This window comes from Diplotaxodon limnothrissa, linkage group LG15, assembly GCF_057381915.1.
Source record: "Diplotaxodon limnothrissa isolate DT_005_m linkage group LG15, D_limnothrissa_male_GT1.1, whole genome shotgun sequence".
Lineage (NCBI taxonomy): Eukaryota > Metazoa > Chordata > Actinopteri > Cichliformes > Cichlidae > Diplotaxodon > Diplotaxodon limnothrissa.
Genome location: NC_140610.1, coordinates 14631630 through 14653483, shown reverse-complemented (window position 1 = coordinate 14653483; position 21854 = coordinate 14631630). Strand labels below are relative to the sequence as shown.

The following is a 21854-nucleotide window of genomic DNA, read 5'->3' as shown; positions in this document are numbered from 1 at the left end:
ACCTAAACTGGGAGAACTAAAATAACAGACCTGGGAGCATATGACAACGGATGATGAATAGCAGAGAGACACAGACGAGGAACAGGACACCGTGGAACACAGGGTAACAGACTGACACAGAGTTACACAGACTGACACGGAGGAACACAGACGAACCGGCAACAGGCAGGAGAACACACAGGGCTTAAATACACACACCAGTAATCAGGGGATGAGAGACAGGAGGGCAACACAGCTGGGAGGAATCTGGGCTGACGGGACAGGGGAAACGTAAACTGATCACACTCACATATGACACGGACCTTCACAATAAAACAGGAAACTCAGATACATGGAACCAGACAAGACATTGAACTAAACAGACAGATTCACAAACAGATGGGGAGACACCATAGACAGACAGATACAGACGCAGACTCAGAGGCAGATCGAAAATAACACAGAACTTAAACAATCATCATCTAGAAAATGATAACAAACTAAAAGCGCTGGGTCACCGACCCAGGACCATGACAGTTTGGCAGTTTCCAAGGCCTCGGGTACCAAGGCACCTTCTTCATTGCACCTTTCTGCAACTGTGATAGTTGGTTAACTTCCCTCTGTGCTACCTTGATCTTGGCCTCTAGTCTCCTTCTCCATGGAGGGTACTGCTCCTTGTGGCTGTTCATCTTGTAGCCAAGCATCTCACGGATCACTGTTACTGTGGTGTAGATCAGCTGACTAGTTTCTGTGCAGTAGGGTTTGTCCTTAGTGCTGTATTCACATCTTCTAGTAGACCTTCAGAGGGTACTTCACGTAATATTGGTAGCCGGTTGCAGAGGGTCCAGATTGAAACCTTCGCCATGATCCTATCTTTTAGGTTAGTTACTCTCCCACTTAATGTTGTTTCTTCCATCGTACTTGGGCCGTGTTACCCAATGTTGGGTGGGGGTGATCATATCTGCCCATGACCTGTCGTCCTGACTCCCCCTTGCGGTAACATTTGTGTGGTACCTCATTGATCTCAAGCTATGAAAACAGTTACTTCTACCAAATGTTGGAACACTGAGCTACTAGTTGTTTTGCCATCCATCTGGATGATGGGTATCGAAGATCATATTAAACTCCTCATTAAGTGCATACTTACTGCTTCCACTAGAAGTAAGAGGATAATTAGCTAGGTGCTGCTAATCAAATACAGTCTAAGTCAACTTTAACAAACGTGACCAACCATATAAAAGCAGAGGTTTTGTCAGTTTATATTTTTTCTCTATTGTTTTTCTCCAATCAGGAACTGTCACGGCTGGGCAACCGCTGAGTTTAAGGTACGGACCCAAAAAGCAGACACGGGAGAACTGAACTGAAGTTAAACAAGAAGCGAACCTTTATTTGGGCTGTGACAAGAATCAAAACCAAAATCAAGAGGAGGACTACACAAACATGAACCTCATGAATAAAGAAAAACTAAACCCGACAAGTAAGACAAGACTATAACTTTGACTATGACTTTGACTATGACTAACATGGGGAAATATAGGCAGACAACCTGACAATGAACAGTAAGAGACAAAAGACTTAAATACACACATGAGGTGATCAGGGGAAGTGGAGACATATGAGGAAACAGCTGACTAGAATGAACATTATGACGCCACAGGGGAAGTGAGCCAAAACACAATGAACATGGAAGCAAGACTTTCAAAATAAACAGTAAACATGACGAGATGCAGACATGACAACATAAAGGGCAAGGGAGACCAAAACACAAGGGTGAAGACACAAGGGGAATCTACTAAACAACGAACAATAACAGCAACCTAGGCATAATAAATATTAACTAAATAAGCTAAAATGAAACTAGAACATGAATGAATAATAAAATACAGTGAAACTCAAAACACTGTGTCCCATGACCCAGGACCATGACAAGGAACATCATTCTCACCACTCTCAATGCAGTTCTCGAAACAGTAAAGGCTGTTCTCATAACGCAAACTCACCTGTGCAAAAGATGCTCAGATCACCGTTTTCAAAATATGCCAAATCAGTCAATCACTTCAGCTCTGTGATTCACAAATGGAAACTCTTTCACCTACTTTTTAAGACTTAGACATCAAATTGATTTCTATCAAAACCTTAGTGACTTTGAAAAGAGCTCTGCAAAAATGTTGGTCTAATGTAGAGTAACAGTGGAGAGGCAGGGCAAGCAGGTGAGTAACTGGTGTTTTTTCAGTAGCAGTAGGGCGGCTGGAGGATACAAGTGGAGATGTTAAACCATAGTTCAAATCGTTCCCAAAAGGTTGATTTTGTTCATCTGGACGTGACATTTTCAGTGGGAGAAGTGTTTCGTCACTCATCCAAGTGACTTCTTCAGTCTTAGCTGACTGCAGGTTTCCCCAGCCCTGCAGTTCATTGATCATTATTAATGATCAATGAACTGACCTTCAGGCCCATTATTCATTCAGTGGTGCTAGTTTCAATCATTGTGCAATGTACTGTTTATAAGGTTGGGGATGAGCATAGAGGCTTTTTTTGGCATGCGCTCAAGGTTACAGAAATGTGGTCCAAGTGTTTATTTTCAATAAAACAAGTTTGTTATCGTATGGAAAGGGAACTAATTTTCACACAATGGCAGTCCGTGCGACAATGCGGGAAATAGGAAATCTAATGTTTAAGTTGGAATGGAAAGTTTGATGGGCTGAAACGAAAACACCCGCCACTTAGTGAAAAGTGGAAACTCAAGGCAAGAAAAAAAGGATCCAGTTGGGATGAATTCCAACCATATGAGTCTGTAGCTCTATCTGTGCTCCTCATTGGTAGACTGCATGAGCCTGCCTCACACAGACACAACCTTATGTGAACCAGGAACCCGCTGTGTAGCTGGGACATGTGGGGTTGACCCCTGAGGAGAAGCACTCTCAGCCTCAGATGCAGAAAAGTAGGAGCATAGACCAAAGTAAATTTCCTCTTCAATCTCTGCTAATTACTGAACACATCAAATAGACAATTTACTCTATAAAAGCATAACAAGTTGACTTTTTTGTATGTAGCAATTTTAGGTGACCAAGCTAAGAGACACAACACAAATGCAAGTTTTTAATAAGCATATCTTTATTGAAGCTGACCAATCAGCAGATATTTGGCATTTAGATGATCTGATTGGTGCACTCGCAAGAAGCGGGAAACCACAAAGTCACAGTTGGGTGATTGTAGCGCCACTGTTGCTTCACTTCGCAACAGTCAATGTACTCATCAGACTGATACAGAAGCATTAAACAATAGCATAAACCATATAATATATTTTGTAACCTTCCTCACCATTTAAGAATATTTATTTTGTCATTGTTTAGCAACTGCTCAAAGTAGAGCTAATCTGTGATCATGAATAAATTGTACAAATTATATTCTGATTGGATGCTACTTACTGCATAGTTTGTTTTTACAGCCGTTGGGGCAGTCACCGCAGGAAGGTCCCTTCTTCTAGGGACCTTGTAGGTCAGACCATCAAATACTAAACATTACAGCAAACACTTGATATCAGCCCAAAGTTGTCACTATTTTCCTCAAGCCGTGTTTGAAGTAGATGCAAGTTGCTTGCATTTCACCCATCACCTTTGCTTCTAATGATAATTTCATTATTGTGTGTATAAGAAAGCACTCAGTAGAGTAGCTGAACAGGTTTCACAATACAAAGATAATAACGAAAGAGAAAATGAATGCATTCAGGGTAAAATAAAGGAAATTATATTTTACTTTTGCTTCCAAATTCATTTTGTATTGCATGATGCTCCAAAGCATTTGGATCCATTTACTGCAAATTACTCTTCAACAATCATTTGAAGTGAATAAAATTTTAAGAAACATCATCACTACAGGAAGCTTTATACTCATGGTGGGCAGCATTGGCAGACATAGAAGTACTTGTATTTGGAGTTGGGACAGCAGGCCATAGCACAGCTGATCTGATTGGACTTGTGCCAAACCACCTGTGGAAGGACACATATATCCAGTGGCATTACCTCAAGTAAGGGTGCCTGAGTTATACTATATATACTATATGTCTCTATATTTATATAAAACAGTACCTGTGGAGGATAGTAGCAAGACTAAAAAAGAAATTTTACAAGTTGGTAGTGAGACCTGATACGATGTATGGTTTAGTGATGGTGGCTTGGACAAAAAGACAGGAGGTGTTAAGATTTTCATTTGGAGTGACCAGGATGGACATGATTAGAAATCAATGCATCAGGGGGATATGTCTGTTTCAGGGTTTTAGAGATAAAGTTAGAGAGGTGAGACTGAGATGACTTGGACATGTGCAGGGGAAGGATGCAGGATATACTTGACAAAGGGTTTTGAAGATGGAGCTGCCTGACAGGAAGAAAAGAGGAAGACCTCAGAGAAAGTTCATGGGTGTAGTGAAGAAGGAAGAAGGGTTGGTGTGACAGAAGAGGATGGAATTGATAGGACGAGATGGAGGCAGATGATCTACTGTGGCGATTCCTAAAGGGAGCAGCCCAAAGAAGAAGGTGGAGAAGAACCTGTGTTTAGTGTCCCATCACTCCTCCATTGATAGATCCCACTCCATAGCTGAAGTCCTTCACCTCGTCGTTCTAAGTCTGGATTACGTTGCTCCAGGTGTTCTGAAAGCTGGACATGTACAGATTTTCCCCACAGCCGCTGGCTAAGAGGAGGAGTGAGATAGTTTAATCAGTGTGGTGACACTTTTTAAATCCCAAAATGAATGAGTGCTCACATTAAGAACCCAAAGGAAATTTGCTGTCTTGCCTTGTGAAATCTAAGAAATTGATGACGACGACACGCCCCTTCAGAAAACGGTCAAATAAATGAAACATGATTACAGTACAGAAAAAAAGACTAAATGAAATAACACTAAAACTTAGGCCAACAAAATGTCACAAGAAACAAGGTTAATTTTTTTTTTTATTTGTCCAACTATAAGGATTTTATAATGTGCTGCTATTTGCATGCTTCTGTGATTTTCTGTATGTGCCCTTCGACTACTTAAAAAAATGACTGATTCCTAGTTACTACATTAAAACAGTCAAAGAAACAGGAACTTACTGGCTGGCCTGTGACTAATGGATCAAGTATCGTCCTATTTCTCAGCACTGGCCCCAGCCTTGTTCCATCTCTTTGGAGAGCAGAGCAGAAGAATGGCCATTTAATCTTTAATGTTTAAATAACACATTGTTGTCTGCAAAACTCTTTTGTTTATGCTTATTGCAAGCTCTGTTAAAGCTGTAATAAGCAGGTTTTTCAGAGGAAACGTTATTAACTCATGTCAATCGCATATTTGAAATTATTACACGAATACTCCAGAGCGCACAGCAGGGTAGAGCTGTACATCATCGCGGTTACCTGTCACCCTCCAAGACCCCCACATGTGTGATTTATACAGGCAGGACCACTTAGACATGAGTGAAACAAACAGACAAATTCAAGGACTAATGAGAGAATAACCACACCTGCTTCGATTCGCACATGGGACAAGTTCTTGGTCATGTGGGGCGATCGTGGCGCAAGAGTTGGCAGTTTGTCTTGTAATCAGAAAGTTGCTGGTTCAAGCCCCGGCTCCGACAGTCTCGGTTGTTGTGTCCTTGGGCAAGACACTTCACCTGGTTGCCTACTGGTGGTGGTCAGAGGGCCCGGTAGCGCCAGTGTCCGGCAGCCTCGCCTCTGTCAGGGTGGCTGTGGCTACAATGTGGCTGCCATCACCAGTGTGTGAATGGGTGGATGACTGAATGTAGTGTAAAGCTCTTTGGGGTCCTTAGGGACTAAGTAAAGCGCTATACAAATACAGGCCATTTACCATGTCTGTGGATCGCATGTGTGTGTTTTCACTGCACCCCTGTGTTTATTTTCTTTTTCTATGCATAGTTTCCTTTTGCTGTAATTTTGAATATCAAACAGAAGATTGCATTAAAGTCCTCTTTAAGTGCATCCTTACTGCTTCCACGGGAAATAAAAGGATAATTAGCCAGGTGCTGCTAATCAAATGAATTCTAACTGAACTTTAACAAATGTGACCATCCATGTAAAAGCAGAGGTTTTGGCAGTTTGTCTAGTCTGAAACATGCAGCTCTGTGTTAGAATTTTTCTCCATATGTTTCGATGCTTTGAAAAATACTTTTTTCATAGCGCAATCTCATCCGCGCAAAAGACACTCATATCACCTTTTTCAAAACAGTCAATCACTTCACGTCTGTGAGTCACAAATAAAAACCCTTTCACCATAATTTTAAACCTTAGACGCCAAATTGTTTGACTTTTATCGAAACCTTACTGACTTTGGAAAGAGCTCTGAAAAAATTGGGGACATGTGACAGGACAGTGATCTCAATCACAGCAGCAAATCTACAACAGAACAGCTGGACAAGAAAACAATCAATGTGATGTGATGGTTTAGTCAAAGTCCAAATGCTGTGGTGGGACCTAAAGAGAGCTATGCATAAATCAATGTCTCCAAATGTCAATGAAGCAAATCATAATTATCAACATTATCAAAGGCCAAAATTCCTCTGCAATGATGTAACTGATAAAGTCATACAGGAAACTATTGCTCCAATTTACTGCTGTAAAATACTGAATCATGGTATCTATTTAGTTTTCCACAGAACTGCATGAAATCCCGTGAAGACCTTTTTAACATGACTATAAATGGTATTACAAAATTCAAATGCGATTAAGAGCATTGATAATATTTCTCCTCTCTATATCCTTGTCAGCTTATGGAGAACTGGTCAGATCCGCAAACTTCTCCTTTGAAGCAAAAACACACAATTCATACAATAAAATATGAAGAAATTGTAATAACAATACTGCAAGCTAATGATATATCAAACACAGGGTGTTGGTCAAAGTATGGCAAATTACATCTGTGGTATATCCAGTCATCATGATTCAATTCACAACCATTTAGGGGGAGTCTTTCTCTTTTATTTCCTCTACTTTCTGCATTTCTTTCCACAAAAGTAATCTTATCTTACTTGAAAAAACAGGTTTATTTCTGTTGAGGAAAAATAAATCTACTCCCTTGCAGTGTAAACACTTGTTTCATAACATTTCAGTGGAGCACAAAATGTGTTCCTGTATTCAGACTTATGAATAAAAACTAGCTGTAAAGACCATTCACTACAAAACATGCTCTACATGGTCAGATTTTCTACTGTTTAAATGGTTTCTGTGTCATTTATTTGCATCTCCCTGTTTTGTTTGTGTATTGTTTTTTTTTTAATTACAAAATCTCCAAACATTACATTTAAATGAAGTTAAAGTATTTCTTTCTCACAGAGGCAACAAGAAAGAAAACTTCCCAAAGCAGAAATGGTTTAGCAGTCACTTTACTCCATTTCCCTGCTGACAGATTGCTGACCATTCCTAGCACCAGGTCAACCGGATAGCATGGCAAAGTGTGTAATAAACATGCAGGTCCACTGTGTCCATTTCACGGTTTGCCTCTACAGTGCACTTGTTGTCACTTTCATTCACATCCACGCAGGTGAAACAAATTCACATTGTTTTATATTTCCTTACTAGACTGAGTGATTTCCTGAAGTTTAACTGACTTGATGTTCACGTTTTCAGATCAGTCGAGGAGTGTATTTAAGTTACTTAGTCTAAGGAGTTTTGAAAGAAAAGCGTCTGGACTTCTTTAAGTTGCTTGAAGATGTTTCACCTCTCATCCGAGAAGCTTCTTCAGTTTTAAAGGTCAAATGGTGGAGAGTCCCAGATTTAAACCCAGTGGGAGTATCCCCCCAAAGAGGGACAAAGGACCCCTTGATGATCCTCTACCTAATCACATTAGGTAGAGGATCAGACAGGCAGACAGATACAAACACACCCTATCACACGATAGGGTGTGTTTGTATCTGTCTGCCATCTATAATCCAGTTTTGAGATCCCTTCCCAGACGCCTTAACGCCCACTCACACCCTGGGCCATCTGACCTCAGGAAATCACACGATAGGGTGGGTCCAGGTTTCACAATGAGCTCTGTGAGAACCTTCACAGACATTTAAGTTACTTGCGTTTAACTTAATGTTGCTATAACAAATTAACGTCTCACCTGTCAACTCATTTAACATCAGTTTTATATTAAGTAGACCAGACCAGTGAAAACAGCAAAAATCAGTGTAGACTCCACATTTAATCCTTCAGATATTTTAATATAAAAAGGTAATGCAGTCTCAACTGTATTTTCTACATGACAAAGACATGCTGCTGTAGTAAATGAAAATCATCTTCCAGCACAACTTTTGGAGCTTTCATTGTAAGATACTGTATACAATTACAAAAAAAGTTGTAATAGCTTATTGCCCAGCCTGTCCTGTAGCTAATTAAAAAACGGAAGTTTTTGTTAATTGGCAGAAAATCTCGTGCTTTTATTTCAATAAGGTCCCGTTCCCCCCCCCCCCCCCCCCCCCCAAAATAAAAAAAACAACAAAAACAAAACAAAACAAACTAAACAAAAAAGCAATTTCTATAGTAGACGGTGTTTATCTCTCACTTAATTACTGCAGGGGGAGTTCCTGAAAGCTATAATACAGTTAGAAGTCCCTCCATCACATTTTCCCAAACTGTCCAGTGGGCTGCACAGGAGTCTTTGCCGGGTCCCCGGACCTGATGTTTGACACGCTTTGGATTGAAACAGTAAAGTTATGCAGTTTAAAGCCAAATCAAGGAACTGAAAGAGACTAAAAAACTGAGAGTTGAATGATAATCACCTTTATTATCGAACTTATAATGAGCCCGGTTAGTATTTTTGTGCAGTGTGTGTCATAATTAACAGAACACATGTGTACAGTGTGTTGATTTGCTCCCCTTCTGCGATAAACGCTTGTAGGTACAACCTCCACTGAGCATGCGCAGAAGTGTCGGTCCTCTACATTTGCTCGCAGACATCATCACAGGTTGAAGTGAGCATCCTCATCCACAAAGAGGGAGCCGGGCTGTTTTGTCTTTCCTCTCGGCTCTGTCGTTTATCCCCCGTCGCTGTCGCCTCTGCTGCAGTGTGTCCAACGTCAGCACGCGGGGAGCAGAAGCCATAAGATGAAGAAACGTTATGTGGACGCGAACAGGCTACGGAAGATGAAAAAGCTGAAAATCACGGAGAAGCTGTCTGAAAGGTAGCGAGCCGCGGCGCCCGGCGGCTGCTTTTGTTGTGGTGGCCGTCTTTGTGTAGATTTCAGCCGTCGTCATCCCGCTCACCTGTCTGACTCGCATCCCATCACCTCCATCCGCCCCTCACATCCTAAATGAGCCAGCGTGGCGCTTTGATTAGCCTCAGTGCGGCGGAATTAAGGCGCAAATGTTGCACCGGGTTACTTCAGCCCGCCTTGTTTACAGAATAAAAACAGAAGCTGTGCAAGTTGACGTCGGCCTACTTTCGTCTCATCTGCGTTCTCACTGCCTGCTCTATCCCCCACTCTTAATCGCGCGTGAAATTAACACGGCCACATTGCGTTTTGTTTATTTATTTCCATTCGTCCTTTGGAAAAATAGAAACAAACGCGCATTCCTCTTTGGCTTATTTGGCACACAAAATCTGGAAGCGTCTAGACTGAGTCCAGACAAGAAAAGACACGCAAATAAGAACGGAACACCACTTTTTCTGTTCATTGTGCACCTTTCTTTCTTTCTTTCTTTCTTTCTTTCTTTCTTTCTTTCTTTCTTTCTTTCTTTCTTTCTTTCCACAAAAAACAACACATGCAAGAGATTGTGTTTATTTTTGAGATTTAGACGTCCTATTTTATTTTGTGTGCCAGTCACATATTAAATTTCTTGCTCTTTGTGTGCAGTGATTTCACACAAACACATATAATTGAATTACACTACTGGAAATACTACAAAGCAGATAAGAACTTGATTGGAGAATTAAAGACGCTGTGGTGATTCCTTTACACTTCACTAGCTTGTTTGGTAATTATATTTAGTGATAGTGCTAAATACAATAAAGGGCGCTATTTCAATAACATCATATAGAGAACTAAAGTTACATCAGCTCTGCTTGGGAGTTTTATAGGCCAATTAAGCATGCTACTCAAGGAGAATAAGATAATAAAAAAGACTATATTGGGCTTCTAGGATGGATTTAATATGCTGTTTAAAAGCCCTCTCCCAGCTGATTCTAATTTATTTTCTAATTTTTTGTAGAACAACCTGCACAGTTAGCAGTTAGTTATAATATAAATACAAGTGAGATTAATTGAAATGCATTCTTTATAAGTAAAATTAAAAGGCTGTTGTGGACTTGCAGAAGGATGCTGTGGTGCTCCCTCTCTCCTCCAGATGAAATATTGCCATGGTTACCAAACAAAGAAGGGGTAATGTGATAGCAGCCTATGGATGAGCAGAACAAAGGAGGAAAACCACAGCTCCTGTTTGGCTTGCGGCTGCCTAATAAAATGAGGGAACAGTCATTGTTCTTGTTATAGTGGCCCTGCTTAAAAGGAAGGACTGTATTTTTAAGACACAGCTGGCTCAATTAGAGGTTAATGCCGTTTTTGCAGTTTCCCGTCTCATACTGGGCTGTGTGTGAGTATCTGGTGCTTTATCTGACAGCCTTTATTTACTGGATTCAGAGGAAGAGGCACGTTTGTTTGCCATGAGCTCAAAGTGAAATAATAATAATGAAGGAGGATTGATTTTTTCCTTCTTCTTTTTAATAATGTCTGCATGTCTTTATAGCGCGTACACCTTCCTGAAGTTTATGGTGATGTGGACACTGGTGCTGCTGGCAGACTTCATCCTTGAATTCAGACTGGAGTACCTGTGGCCGTGCTGGCTCTTCTTTGGGAGCGTGTACACCACTTTCCACTGCCATGGGCTGGTGAGGACTCCTGCTGTGTGTGATTTCATATTCTGTGCACTGGCCCTGATGATGATAAGCCAGCCAGTGATGCGTAGTAGGCTTCACGCAGTGAACAAGAACACGGCTTTTCTTCTATTTTCAGTGAATTACTCACATTTTACTTTCCTGTTGTTGTTGTTTTTCTTTCTTTCCCTTTTTGTTTGCAGGTTATTTGTGTTGTTTTTGTTTGCGCTGCCTTCACTCTGGACATCTTTTGTTTAATTTTTGTTCCTTTGCACTGGCTGTTCTTTGTGGCGAGCACCTATGTGTTATTCAATTACATATGGCACACAGGTGAGTATGACAATTATCATCCACTTGGCAAAATCTGCCCAACTTTCTTCATCTCATAAAATAAAAAATATTCTCTTATTTAAATTTATTAGTAATTTTCTTCTCATCTGATTATTTTTCCTCAGAGAAGGGCATCTGTATATCAACTGTGTCTCTGTGGATCCTGCTCGTGTACACAGAGGCTTCACTTCGACTCAAAGACCTTAAAACCTCACATGCCAACCTGTCCCATCTTTTTGCCGCTCACTGGTATGTTTATTTGATACAAAATGTATAAAGTTTAGATTTAGTATTTAATATTTCATCACTGAAATATTATATACTGACTACTTTCTAATATTTATAATTTATTCCGGCACAGTTAATGTGGAGCACCCACAATTTCCTTGTACATGTACAATGACAATAAAGGGCTGTTCTATTCTATTCTAACTGCCTTGTATTCACTTTCAGTATTGGATATCCTGTAGTTTATCTGGGGTTTGATGCCACCTGCTACTTCACCAACATCTTTAAGCTGCGCATACAGAAAGCAGTGCAGAGTGAGAATGACTTCCACATGCACCTCCTTCAGCACTCGCTCCCCCCAGGCCTGCAGGTTTATCCCAAGACAGGCACAGATGGCAGCAGCAGTGAGTCTGTGCACCTGCACCATCTACCTACCATTCTTACTATCTGGAGGGTTTTTCACTCTTCTTTTGGTTTCGGTCGTTCTTGTTTTCAAGCTGACAGTTTATTACAATCTCCACTTATGGAGCCACTCAGTCAGGTGATTACAACATACATTTGTGAGTCAGTTCGCTGAGAAGACGCAGACAGTAAAAGTCCCAAGCTGAAACTGTATTTAATAACCTCCTAGAACATGATGTGTTGCTGCTGGCACAACAAAGTAAGCAATCTTCTTGTTACTGCAACTGTTTGACGCTTTGTGCTATCAAAATATTTCAGAGTGCTTCTGAAAATAGATAAGTGCTGCATACCGATGTATAAATGTATCGTTTAATATGGTAATTACATGATAGGGGGAGAAACTAACATGGACAGAGATGAAGGGAAAGGAATAAGAAGCAAAGGTGCAAAAATTGACATTTTTAAAACAATTTTGACAAAAAAAATTTTCAATACGTGCATTATAAAAAATACATTTGACATTTTAAGTTGTAGATTTTGTTTGCTTTTTTTTTTTTTTTTAAACAGTCATGTCTCCCCATGTTTTCATTTTCTGGCTATTTTACTAATTACAAACTCGGCACACATTACTAGTCAGTACTGGTGAGATTTGGACTGTATATAAAAGATGCAAGTCGAAACCACTGTGGTTCAAAATCCTGTGGTGGCCAAAGTAAGTCTAAATAAGAATCTTAATTTATAACCCCACACTTTACAGAGCAAATTATTTCTTTCGTGTCTTACTGAAAACAACATAATGCTAATATGAAAAAATGTGGTCCCCGTCATAAATCCACCCATTTTCTCAACCAGCTTATGCTGGACTTTTAAAAAGTTTTACAGCTTTTCCTATGGATAAAGACCTCCCCCACTGGCATTCATTAGAATGATTTCTGTAATTTCACACATGTTTTTCTTACAATTTAAGCTCAAAGAGTTGTCAAGTGACTTTTTTTCACTATAGCAACATTTCTTTATCATATAGAAGAACTGAGATTTTCTTAATATAAGAAAAACACAGTTTTTCTTATATTAAGGTATCTGAGGGATTAAATGTGTATTTAAACTTCTTTACACTGACAGAAAGGGGTGTTTCGGGTGCACTTAAGATCAAAGTGGGCTGTGTGTGCCCCATGATGTAAAATGGATTTGACACATCCCTGGTGTAAACTGTGCAAAGCAGTGGAGAACCTATTTATCACTCCATAGGATCAGTGAAAGGACTGCAGGCAAATATTTTGGTTGGGTTAAGTCAGTGAGAATTCATTGTGATTAATAAGTAATTCTAGTGACTGATGCTGGCCCTGTTTAAAGTTTTAAATGTTAGTTCATACCAAAGTGAGGATAGCCATAAATGTTTACTCATCCTAGATGTTTCTGAGCTCCATAGTAGACTCCTAAAACTGACCTGTTTTGATTTTACAGCCTCCAAATGGAAAGTCAAGCCTGAGTCGAGTCAGTATCAGTGTCAGAACGGTGCTGTGCTGGCCCAAGATGAGGCACACACCGTGGACTGCCTCCAGATCCGCAGTGAGGAGAGAGCAACAGAGAAAGGGTCACAGGAGGTGAGGTCAGCCGAACCAAACCGCCGGCCACCATCGTCATCGTCGTCATCATCCAAACCCAGTGTGGGTGAGTCCAAAGATCTGCTGCACAGCAGCACAGGAGGACCGGAATCATCAACAACTCCAGAAAATCTACCTCAAGAGGAGCATGGCAGCAAAGCAACGCGAGCAGCTAAGAACTCCTCACCAAAAGTCAGAAGAAGCAGCTCAAATACTCCTTCACCTCCTGCGGGAAGGACTGAGAAGAAACACAGGTCTAGCTCCAAAACAGTCAGCCCCAACAGGGATGCAGCAGAAAAGAGTGCCACAGCAGCTCAGAGTTACCACACTGAACAGACAAGCAAGTAAGTATTTAGCTAAGCTTGACTCGGGTGATGCTTACAGCAGTGCTAAAATGTTGTTTTTTATCTTGAAGGCTGGAGCAGGAGCTGAGGAGGCTGAAGAGTGAGCTGCAGTCGAGCAGGCAGACCGAACAGGAGCTTCGAAGTCACATCTGCAACCTGACCAACAGCGAGAGGAGCCTTAGACCAGAGGTTTCCCTGCTCAGACAGTCCAACATGCTTCTCCAGAGCAAGTGAGTGTCCAGTTGTTATCACACAAAACCGGATTTTATAGTACTTAAAATACTGTAGCTACTGTCAGTAAATATGAAAAAATGTTTATCCCATCTTATCCAAACCTAAAGTGACAATGAAATTGTTTCTTCTGTCCATGAAACAAAGCAAAAGATTTGAACTTAACTGTCACTGTAGAATTAAAAACCTGCACAAGAAAAAGAAAAGGTTTGTGTGTAAAGCTACAATATCAGATCAGGTGAATGTGCTGTATGAATGAAGTATAGTATATCACTATATAAAAGAGAATATGATGAGATCACTGACTTTGCTGATCAGCTGCACTGCTGCAGACCTGCTTTGTCACACAAACCATTTTTATTACCTGTACGTTGCCACAGTATCTACTTTTTTATGTTTTTAATGCAAATTATGTTTCCACTCCTCCTTTTCCTCCAATATGTGACTCAGATTATCACTCTAAGCACATTTAGAGCTAAAAAAAAATGGGGGGAGGGAGGCTCAGTTAGTTATTTTATCCCACTACAGAGGTACTCCTAACACATTTACCACATCAAAGCCACGTCCAGCAGCCAAAGGCTATAAAATCGCATTTGAGAAGAGCATGTTATGCAGTTTTGATCAGCACCACCAGCTTTGATAAGGCATGCTCCAGTTTTTTTAAAGGAAGGTGCTCTCCAGTGACTACAACAACTACAAGGATGATAAGAAACCTGTTTAACATTTATGTCTGTTTTTGAAGTATGCTTGACGCTGATCTCAAACGAGTCCATTTGCATGTGGCAGTAACCCACATATTGCTGCTCTTTTTCTGCAACTTATTTAAAACCACTTTAATGTCATCCCTTCAGGATTCTGTGCCTAACTAAAAACAAGCAGAGGGACAAGCAGACTTGTGTGATGCTGGAGAAGAAGACCAGAGCAGAGGCAGAGGCCAGACTCTCTGCTGAGAAGCAGTTGGCTGAGCTTCACGCTCAAAAACTGGAGGAGGCGGCGAGCACAGCACGGAGTCTAACAAACAGGTAACCCACACTTTTAAATTCCCTCTTATATTTCCTGAAACATGCTCTGAGTTAAATGTTGCTGTAAGCATGCGGCCAAACATTTGGTTTAAATGATGTTTACTTGCTTTCTTGTTGAGAGTTAGATGAGGAGATTAACATTATTTTGAGTAGCCTTCCTTAGCCAGTTAGCCTTGCGTTGTTCAGAGGTTAAGAAGGCTGCCAGTCATCACTTAGACCTTAAGCCTCAGTCACGCAGGCCCAGAGACCAGCCGGTGGCCCTCTGGCAACCAGCACTTGCTAAGTAAAAATGTGTATTCCTTAACTGCTCAGCATGAAGTTGCTGGGAGTCGGTCAGTGAAATCGGTTGCAAAGAGAGTGCTACAAAGAAAACTACCTTGCAGCTGCTTTGGTTGCTCACAGATTGCCACGGTCATCCTTACAGCAAGAATTATGATTCAGCAGGACGTCTGTGCCATAGGTATGTCGTAACTGCAACCTCCACTGAAATCTTATACTGCAGCCTATGGTGTAACCTCCCTAGAAACATAAATACATGTTGGGTCAACATATGTTGTTACAACATTTTCTTAGAAAGTCACTGAACTCCATTTCTGGGTTATGTCGCAGTTTTTGAAGTTCCACTACAGCACAGTAAATAGTTATCCAGCATTTGCAGGCAAGTCAGCGACTTCCATGTAAACTAGGGGCGACCATGGCAACCTGCTAGTAATCAAAGCAATTGAAAGAGGTTTTCAGTGCAGCATCCTTTGTGAACAGCTTTACAACCACTCACCAACTGGTTGGGAATACATTTACCAGTCTTGAAACCTGTGGGACCAAAACCATGCTAACCGACACTTTACCGTTTAATTTGGCATTCTTTCGCTAAAGGTTAGCCAAGAAATAGTCCAATACAGGGTTGACACGTTTTAAAAAACAAGTGCCACTGACTGGATATTTTCTCTTCTTGATATTCTCTGTAAACCCTAGAGATGGTTGTGTGGGAAAATTCCAGTAGATCATCACTTTCTGAAATACAGGCACCATTCGCTGTGCTATAAACAAAGTGACTTTGATTGCTTTTATTCTTCATTCTGATCTCTTTGAATGTATCTGCCAGCTTGAATGAACTGAGTTGCTTCCATGTGATTGGCTGATGAGATATTTGCGCTAATGAGCTGTTGAACAGGCGTACTTGAGTGGCCAAAGAGCGTATGCTATCTTCGAACAAAGCCGAGCTAGCTGCTTTTCCCGCGTTCCTGTCTTAGCTCTAAGCTAACCAAGAGTGACATTGATCTTTTCCTCTAATTCTCTGCAAGAAAACAGATGATTCTTTAATTTACCATAAGCAGTTACTTCTTTTAAAGAAATCTCTCGTGTGTGTGTTCAAAATAATTGAAAGAGAAAACAGCAGTGTTTATAATGCAAATCAAATGTTCTGTTTCTTTCTGTGGAAACTGGTCTTCAGTTCCCGCCAAAGCCTCTCTGTCACTGCTCAAACGCTCTCATTTTCTCCGTTTCCCACACCAGGCAGGAACACTGTGAAACCCAAATGTTAAGGAAAAAGGTTAAAGAGCTAGAGACAGAGTACAAACAACTACAACTGGAGTATCAAGTGAAAGACAGTCGTGTGGTAGATCTAGAGAGTGATGTTGAGGTATCTTTTTACTCTATTTGGGAATGAACTTGTGCATTTAAGTGTCTGTGAGTCTCAAGTGATCCAGTGCTCGGTTGTCCTCAGTTTGGTCATGAAGTCCTTCTTTTGCTGTTTGATTTGCTGTTTCTGATTTTTGTGTGTTTAACTCCCTTTGTTCTCTAAGAAAACAGAATGGTTTTCATTGAGGAACTTGAGCATTTTTTTTGTAATCCATTTTATTTTGGCCTGCAGTCACCATAATGCACTCTGTCATCACATCAGTATGCAGCATTACTGTATGGGTGTTTTTGTGTGACATTAGGTGTGTAAATTGTGGTTCTGTGTGGTATTTGATGTCATTTTAGTGGCATACTTTCCATGGAGCATGCTGTACTAGAAGCCAGGTCTTTCATAAAAACATTACACTTTTTTATCACCTTTCACAAAAGGCAAATTGTTAACCTAGAAAGAGTCATCTTTCAAAATATCTTAATGATAATGTGCTGCAGATTTTATGTTTTTTGAATGGCTGGCTGGCCGTCATCACTGTTTGGAAGTAATTATGTGTGTGGTGCATTGGTTTTCTGAGCGTAAACTGTGCCTGTCTGAAATACAAAAAAAAGAAAAAGATACTCAGGAAACCAAAGCACCAACTCCCACAGGTGGTCGCTGCAGGAATTACTACTGGCATTTTGATGTTTTGCACTTATTCTTACCGCTAATGTGTTCTCTGGACTCAGGCTTTGGGAAAGTACCGCTGTGTGGAAAAAGAGACAGATATGCTGCTGTCCACTTTGTCAGCCATGCAGGAAAAGGCTCAACATCTGGAGTACAACCTGAGCGCTGAGACTCGCATCAAACTGGACCTCTTCTCTGCGCTGGGAGATGCCCGCAGACAGCTAGAAATCGCCCAAGGTTGATATACTTATTTCTGATATTAATTTAGATCAGGGGTGTCAAACCCACCTGACAGCTTTGGAAAATGTGAAGGATACTATGACATAAATTTGGGACTTTTATTGTATTTTCAGAGGTTTTACAGGTTTTTCATATAGATAAAGACCTCCCCCACTGGCATTCATACGACACCAAAGTACTTAAGTGATAGATAAACTATTAAATGACAGAAAGGGGTCCACATTAATGTAAAACCAAAAGAAAATATATTTTCTGTGACTTAGCAAAACCTATTTTATAATTACAGGACAGTCTGGACAGTGACTAACCAGAATTTCTTCTGTAATTTTATATTTATTTCTTACAGTTTATGCTCAAAGAGTCGTCAGATGACTTTCAGCAATTTCTTTATCATGTAGAAGATCTACCGTTTTTCTTATATTAAGATCTCTGAGGGATTCGGTGTCTAGTTAAAATTATTCACACTTAATCCGTTAAATCCTGAACCATGACATAAATGCCAGAAAATTCAATTTGTTTGAAAATGAAGTGTTTAGTCAACCCTCTGGGGAAAAATGTTATATATTAATTAGTTAAAAATCATACTGATGATGTAAAAGTCTCAAAAACGCATGTATCAAATATGATATGCTTTAAACGGACTGTAAAATCAGTTTGACATCCCTGATTTACATCACTGTGTTTTTTCCCCTTCTTCAGTTTGATCTGCAAACTGCCATTAGATTAGAAATTACTGTCAAGGAAAAGTAAACTATGATATGTGGGGCAAATTGTGAGTCGGATTGAACAGCACCACCGTGTGACTGCTGGGATTTTTAAAAATTGTTTATTTAATGTTTTTCTTTTAGCATTGTCGTGGTTCCCTCAAAAAAAAAAGAAAAAAAAGAAGCCAAATTGATTACTTTTGGGTTATCACTAAATACAGAAAAACATATTTGGAAACAAATTCTTCACAAATTGATGCCAGTTATGATAAATTACATAGACAATAGTATTGGGCCACACCTCATAATCTTTGAGTTCAGTTTTTGTTCAGTGACATTGCCTTTACAAGCAATTGTAAAAGAAAGAATGAGCTGTTCTAAAGAGCTTAGTGATAGTGGGAGCTTCATGGCATGGGTTTCCATTGCTGAGCAGTTCCTGTAGGTGTAGTGTGTAGTTGCTCCAGTACTTTTGTTTATATGTTGTATTTTGGAAGCTTGAATCCAATTGGCAGTAGTAAAAAGCTAATGTTAAGTAATATACAAACTACTAGACCATGCTTACATGGCTTCATCAGTGCCACTGCGTATGATTAGGATAATACCATGAGGCGTATTATCCCCAAGAACTTCTGTAATCTTCCTTTAAGCCACTTGTCAGTAGCATAGAAAGTATAAAAGATGGATGCAGCCATGATGTTACCGATTGGTTAATGAAGTCCCGATTTGAAGCAGTTTTGGCATTTCAGCTTTTTACCCATCAGTCGTAAAAGGCTGATGGGGTATTGTTGTCAGCATAGACGTCCAAGATACAGTAGGTGTTCAAATCCCTGTTACCTTAACCTCAAGGTTGATCTGCCTGAAAAACTGAGGGTACCAGATGGTCAAGCCTCTGAGCGTACCATGGATGATGCTGCTGTCTGACTCTAACATGGACCTTTATTTACAAAGTGAACTTCTTGTTTCATCAGTACGACCTGAAACTATCAGTTGAGACTGCATATACATCAGAAAGTGTGTGCTGAGGTGACAGAGCGAGGCTGCTGAGAGCTGTTCACCGTGCATTCCCCTCCTGGCCATTAGAAAGAAAAAGTTTTGCACTAGCTTAATTTTTTCCTTTGTATTGTCTTTGGCAAATGCTTTTAATGGTTAGTGAGAGACTATGAAAGTGGCTCTGTGGTGTAGTGGTTAACACATTCACTTAACATGTGAAATGTTCCCAGTTTGAGAGCAGGTGGAGACATAACCCTAGCCTCTAGAGGTGACAGGCTACTGTAATCCTACTGCCAGTCTCAGGGCTGGAGAAATGTCAGAGCTGTGCTAAACTGCAGATCTGATTTCAGGCATTCGACCAAAAATCCATTAAATTAAACCCAATGATTTTGTGGTTTAATAGAGGGTGTTTTAACATTTCAGTTGTCAGACCTCACACGACCACTTCTCCTCCTTGTGGGGAATTTCAGCCAAATGTAGATAACACCCTTGATACCACAAATCTTAGCGATGAGTTTAGACTACTTCTGCTCAGATAAAGTCTTCTTTGAATAATCCATCTAGCTTATTACCTCGATTTGAGTTTAAGGTTAAGATTAAGGGGATTTTGCACGGACAGAGAAAATCTTGCTCAGCTTACATTCGAGTGCAGAAATAACAGAAATCCTATGCGTTGCAGCTCATTCAGTATCTATCTCCTTACATCTACACCTTCCTCTGACAGATAAGGTGATGAAGCAGGACAGGGAGATAAGTGAGATGAAGAAGAAGATTGCCGAGGTGATGGCGGTGAGCCCCGGCATGTCCTACATGGCGCCCCGGCCCCACGTGCCACAGAATCTCACCAAGTTGCTCAACTCCGAGCGCTACGTGTTGAATCCACGAGCATTGATGTACCAGTGTTTGAAGAAATAGGGGACGTCCCAGAGCTTTCACACCTCATCAGAACTTGTCAGATCCGGACGAGTTTATCACAGAGCTAAACAACACCGCGAAGTCCTCTACTTCCAGCCATGAGTGGAACCAGGCCAAGCCTCCACGAGTCGAATGCCTTTTGCTGCACTGATGGTGCTAACTTGATATTATTCTGTATATTTCCTGTTTTCTGCCACATCACAGGTCGAAGAGTTTCACTCCAAAATGAGGTATCTAATATGCAGAGCTGGTCATTTTTTTGAAGGAAAACAAAAAAGGTTTACTTATCCCGATTAAATACAAATACAGGTGTCAGCAGAGATACAAACCAAGTAGATTTATCTGAATGAAGACCTGGTGCCCGATGTGGACATGCCCAGAGGAAGATGGCACTGACAGGTTCTCTGCTGCAGCTGTAAAATATTTAATTAAACCGCTCTTTACAGTTTAACTCCTGGCATGAAAGTAAAACTAACCGAACAACATTATTTAAGTCCGTTCATGTGTTAAACTTACAGATGTGTAAGAATTCAGAGTTTTCTTGATCTGCTGCAATACTGACAAGAAGATTCAAAGTAATATCTTTTTTAAGCCCTATTTGTCAGTATTTATTAGAACAAAATGATCACTGAGGTCCAGCAGTACAGGTACTGATCATAAAATTAAGAAAACAGTGGCTGACTTCTGTTCCGGTGTCTCAGTCAGTCGTGACAGTCAAACCACGTGACTCTGAAACTGGAAATCAGCCATCACGCTTTTTTCGTCGTCTCGGCTTTTCTTTGAAAAAGAGGCCATATTTTAGACTTAAATCTTTAACGGATTTTGGGCAAATATTGGAGTTGTGAACATTATTTACATTCATGTCTAAACATGATTATAGAAAGATGAGAAATTCGTATACAGACTTTTGTCAAAGCCTCAGTGGTTATGATAATGAACTTGTTTCTCTAAATGTCTCTATTGGAGAAAAAAAATTTTGAATAATAAATTTGGTATATATGCACACATTTATATAACCTGGTCAGCTACATCATTAAAACCACCAGCTGAATAATGTGCACGACCCTCTTGAGCCATGAAAACCTTCACGGATCTGCCCTGCTGCAGGTCCTCGGATTGCTGCATGTTTTCTGTAGGTTTTGAGTTGGGCTCGATTTGGATTGAGAGTTCGGATTGAGACCCTTTAAGAGGAGGGACTACTCTTCTATGGTCTCTTCAGGTGTCTGTTGTCCCAAACTGAGTACCGTTGGTTGTTTTCTGCGCTTCTTCATATGCTTATGAGCACTTTTTGTGGGAGAACGCGGCCATCGGGAAACGCCATTACCATGTAGCGGGTCAGAGCTTCCTGGAATTGCTAGAAGCTCTGACCCGGACCCGAAAACAGATGAGTGGGTGGGTTTCAAAGTAAATTTAAAATCTTCCTGCTGAAAATTATAACAAGATGATCAATGTTGTTCACTTCACCTGTCTGGTTTTAATGTTGTGGCCGATCCTCGTACCATTCTATCAAAGTGTAAATGTGACTATTTAATATACCCCAAATGTTTAAAACAAGTATGCACCAAGATGTTCTTGTGTGTGCCTGTAAATAGAGATTTAGGAGTATCTTAATTGTGCTGAAATTCAGACAAAATATGTGCGTTCAACACAGAGCTTTGGAATGAAACCCTTCAGAGTTGGAATATTCCTGCATAACAGGCGGCATCTTTGTATGAATATTCCTGGTTGCCAT

General features: G+C 40.4%; 1 protein-coding gene across 2 annotated transcripts; it reads left to right on the top strand.

Annotated features, from left to right (window-relative positions):
- The first annotated feature begins 9051 nt into the window (after positions 1-9051).
- LOC146617267 (macoilin-1) lies at positions 9052-20122 on the top strand. Of its 2 annotated transcripts, none has more exons than XM_085371883.1 (11): positions 9052-9128; positions 10690-10831; positions 11020-11146; positions 11272-11395; positions 11600-11775; positions 13241-13724; positions 13796-13954; positions 14807-14977; positions 16490-16616; positions 17336-17510; positions 19932-20122. In XM_085371883.1, the coding sequence occupies exons 1-11, from the start codon at positions 9052-9054 to the stop codon at positions 20120-20122; spliced, it is 1953 nt and encodes a 650-aa protein (XP_085228009.1). The 2 variants fall into 2 exon arrangements, with proteins under 2 accessions (XP_085228009.1, XP_085228008.1); XM_085371882.1 differs by having other exon boundaries at positions 11600-11778.
- Positions 20123-21854: the final 1732 nt, after the last annotated feature.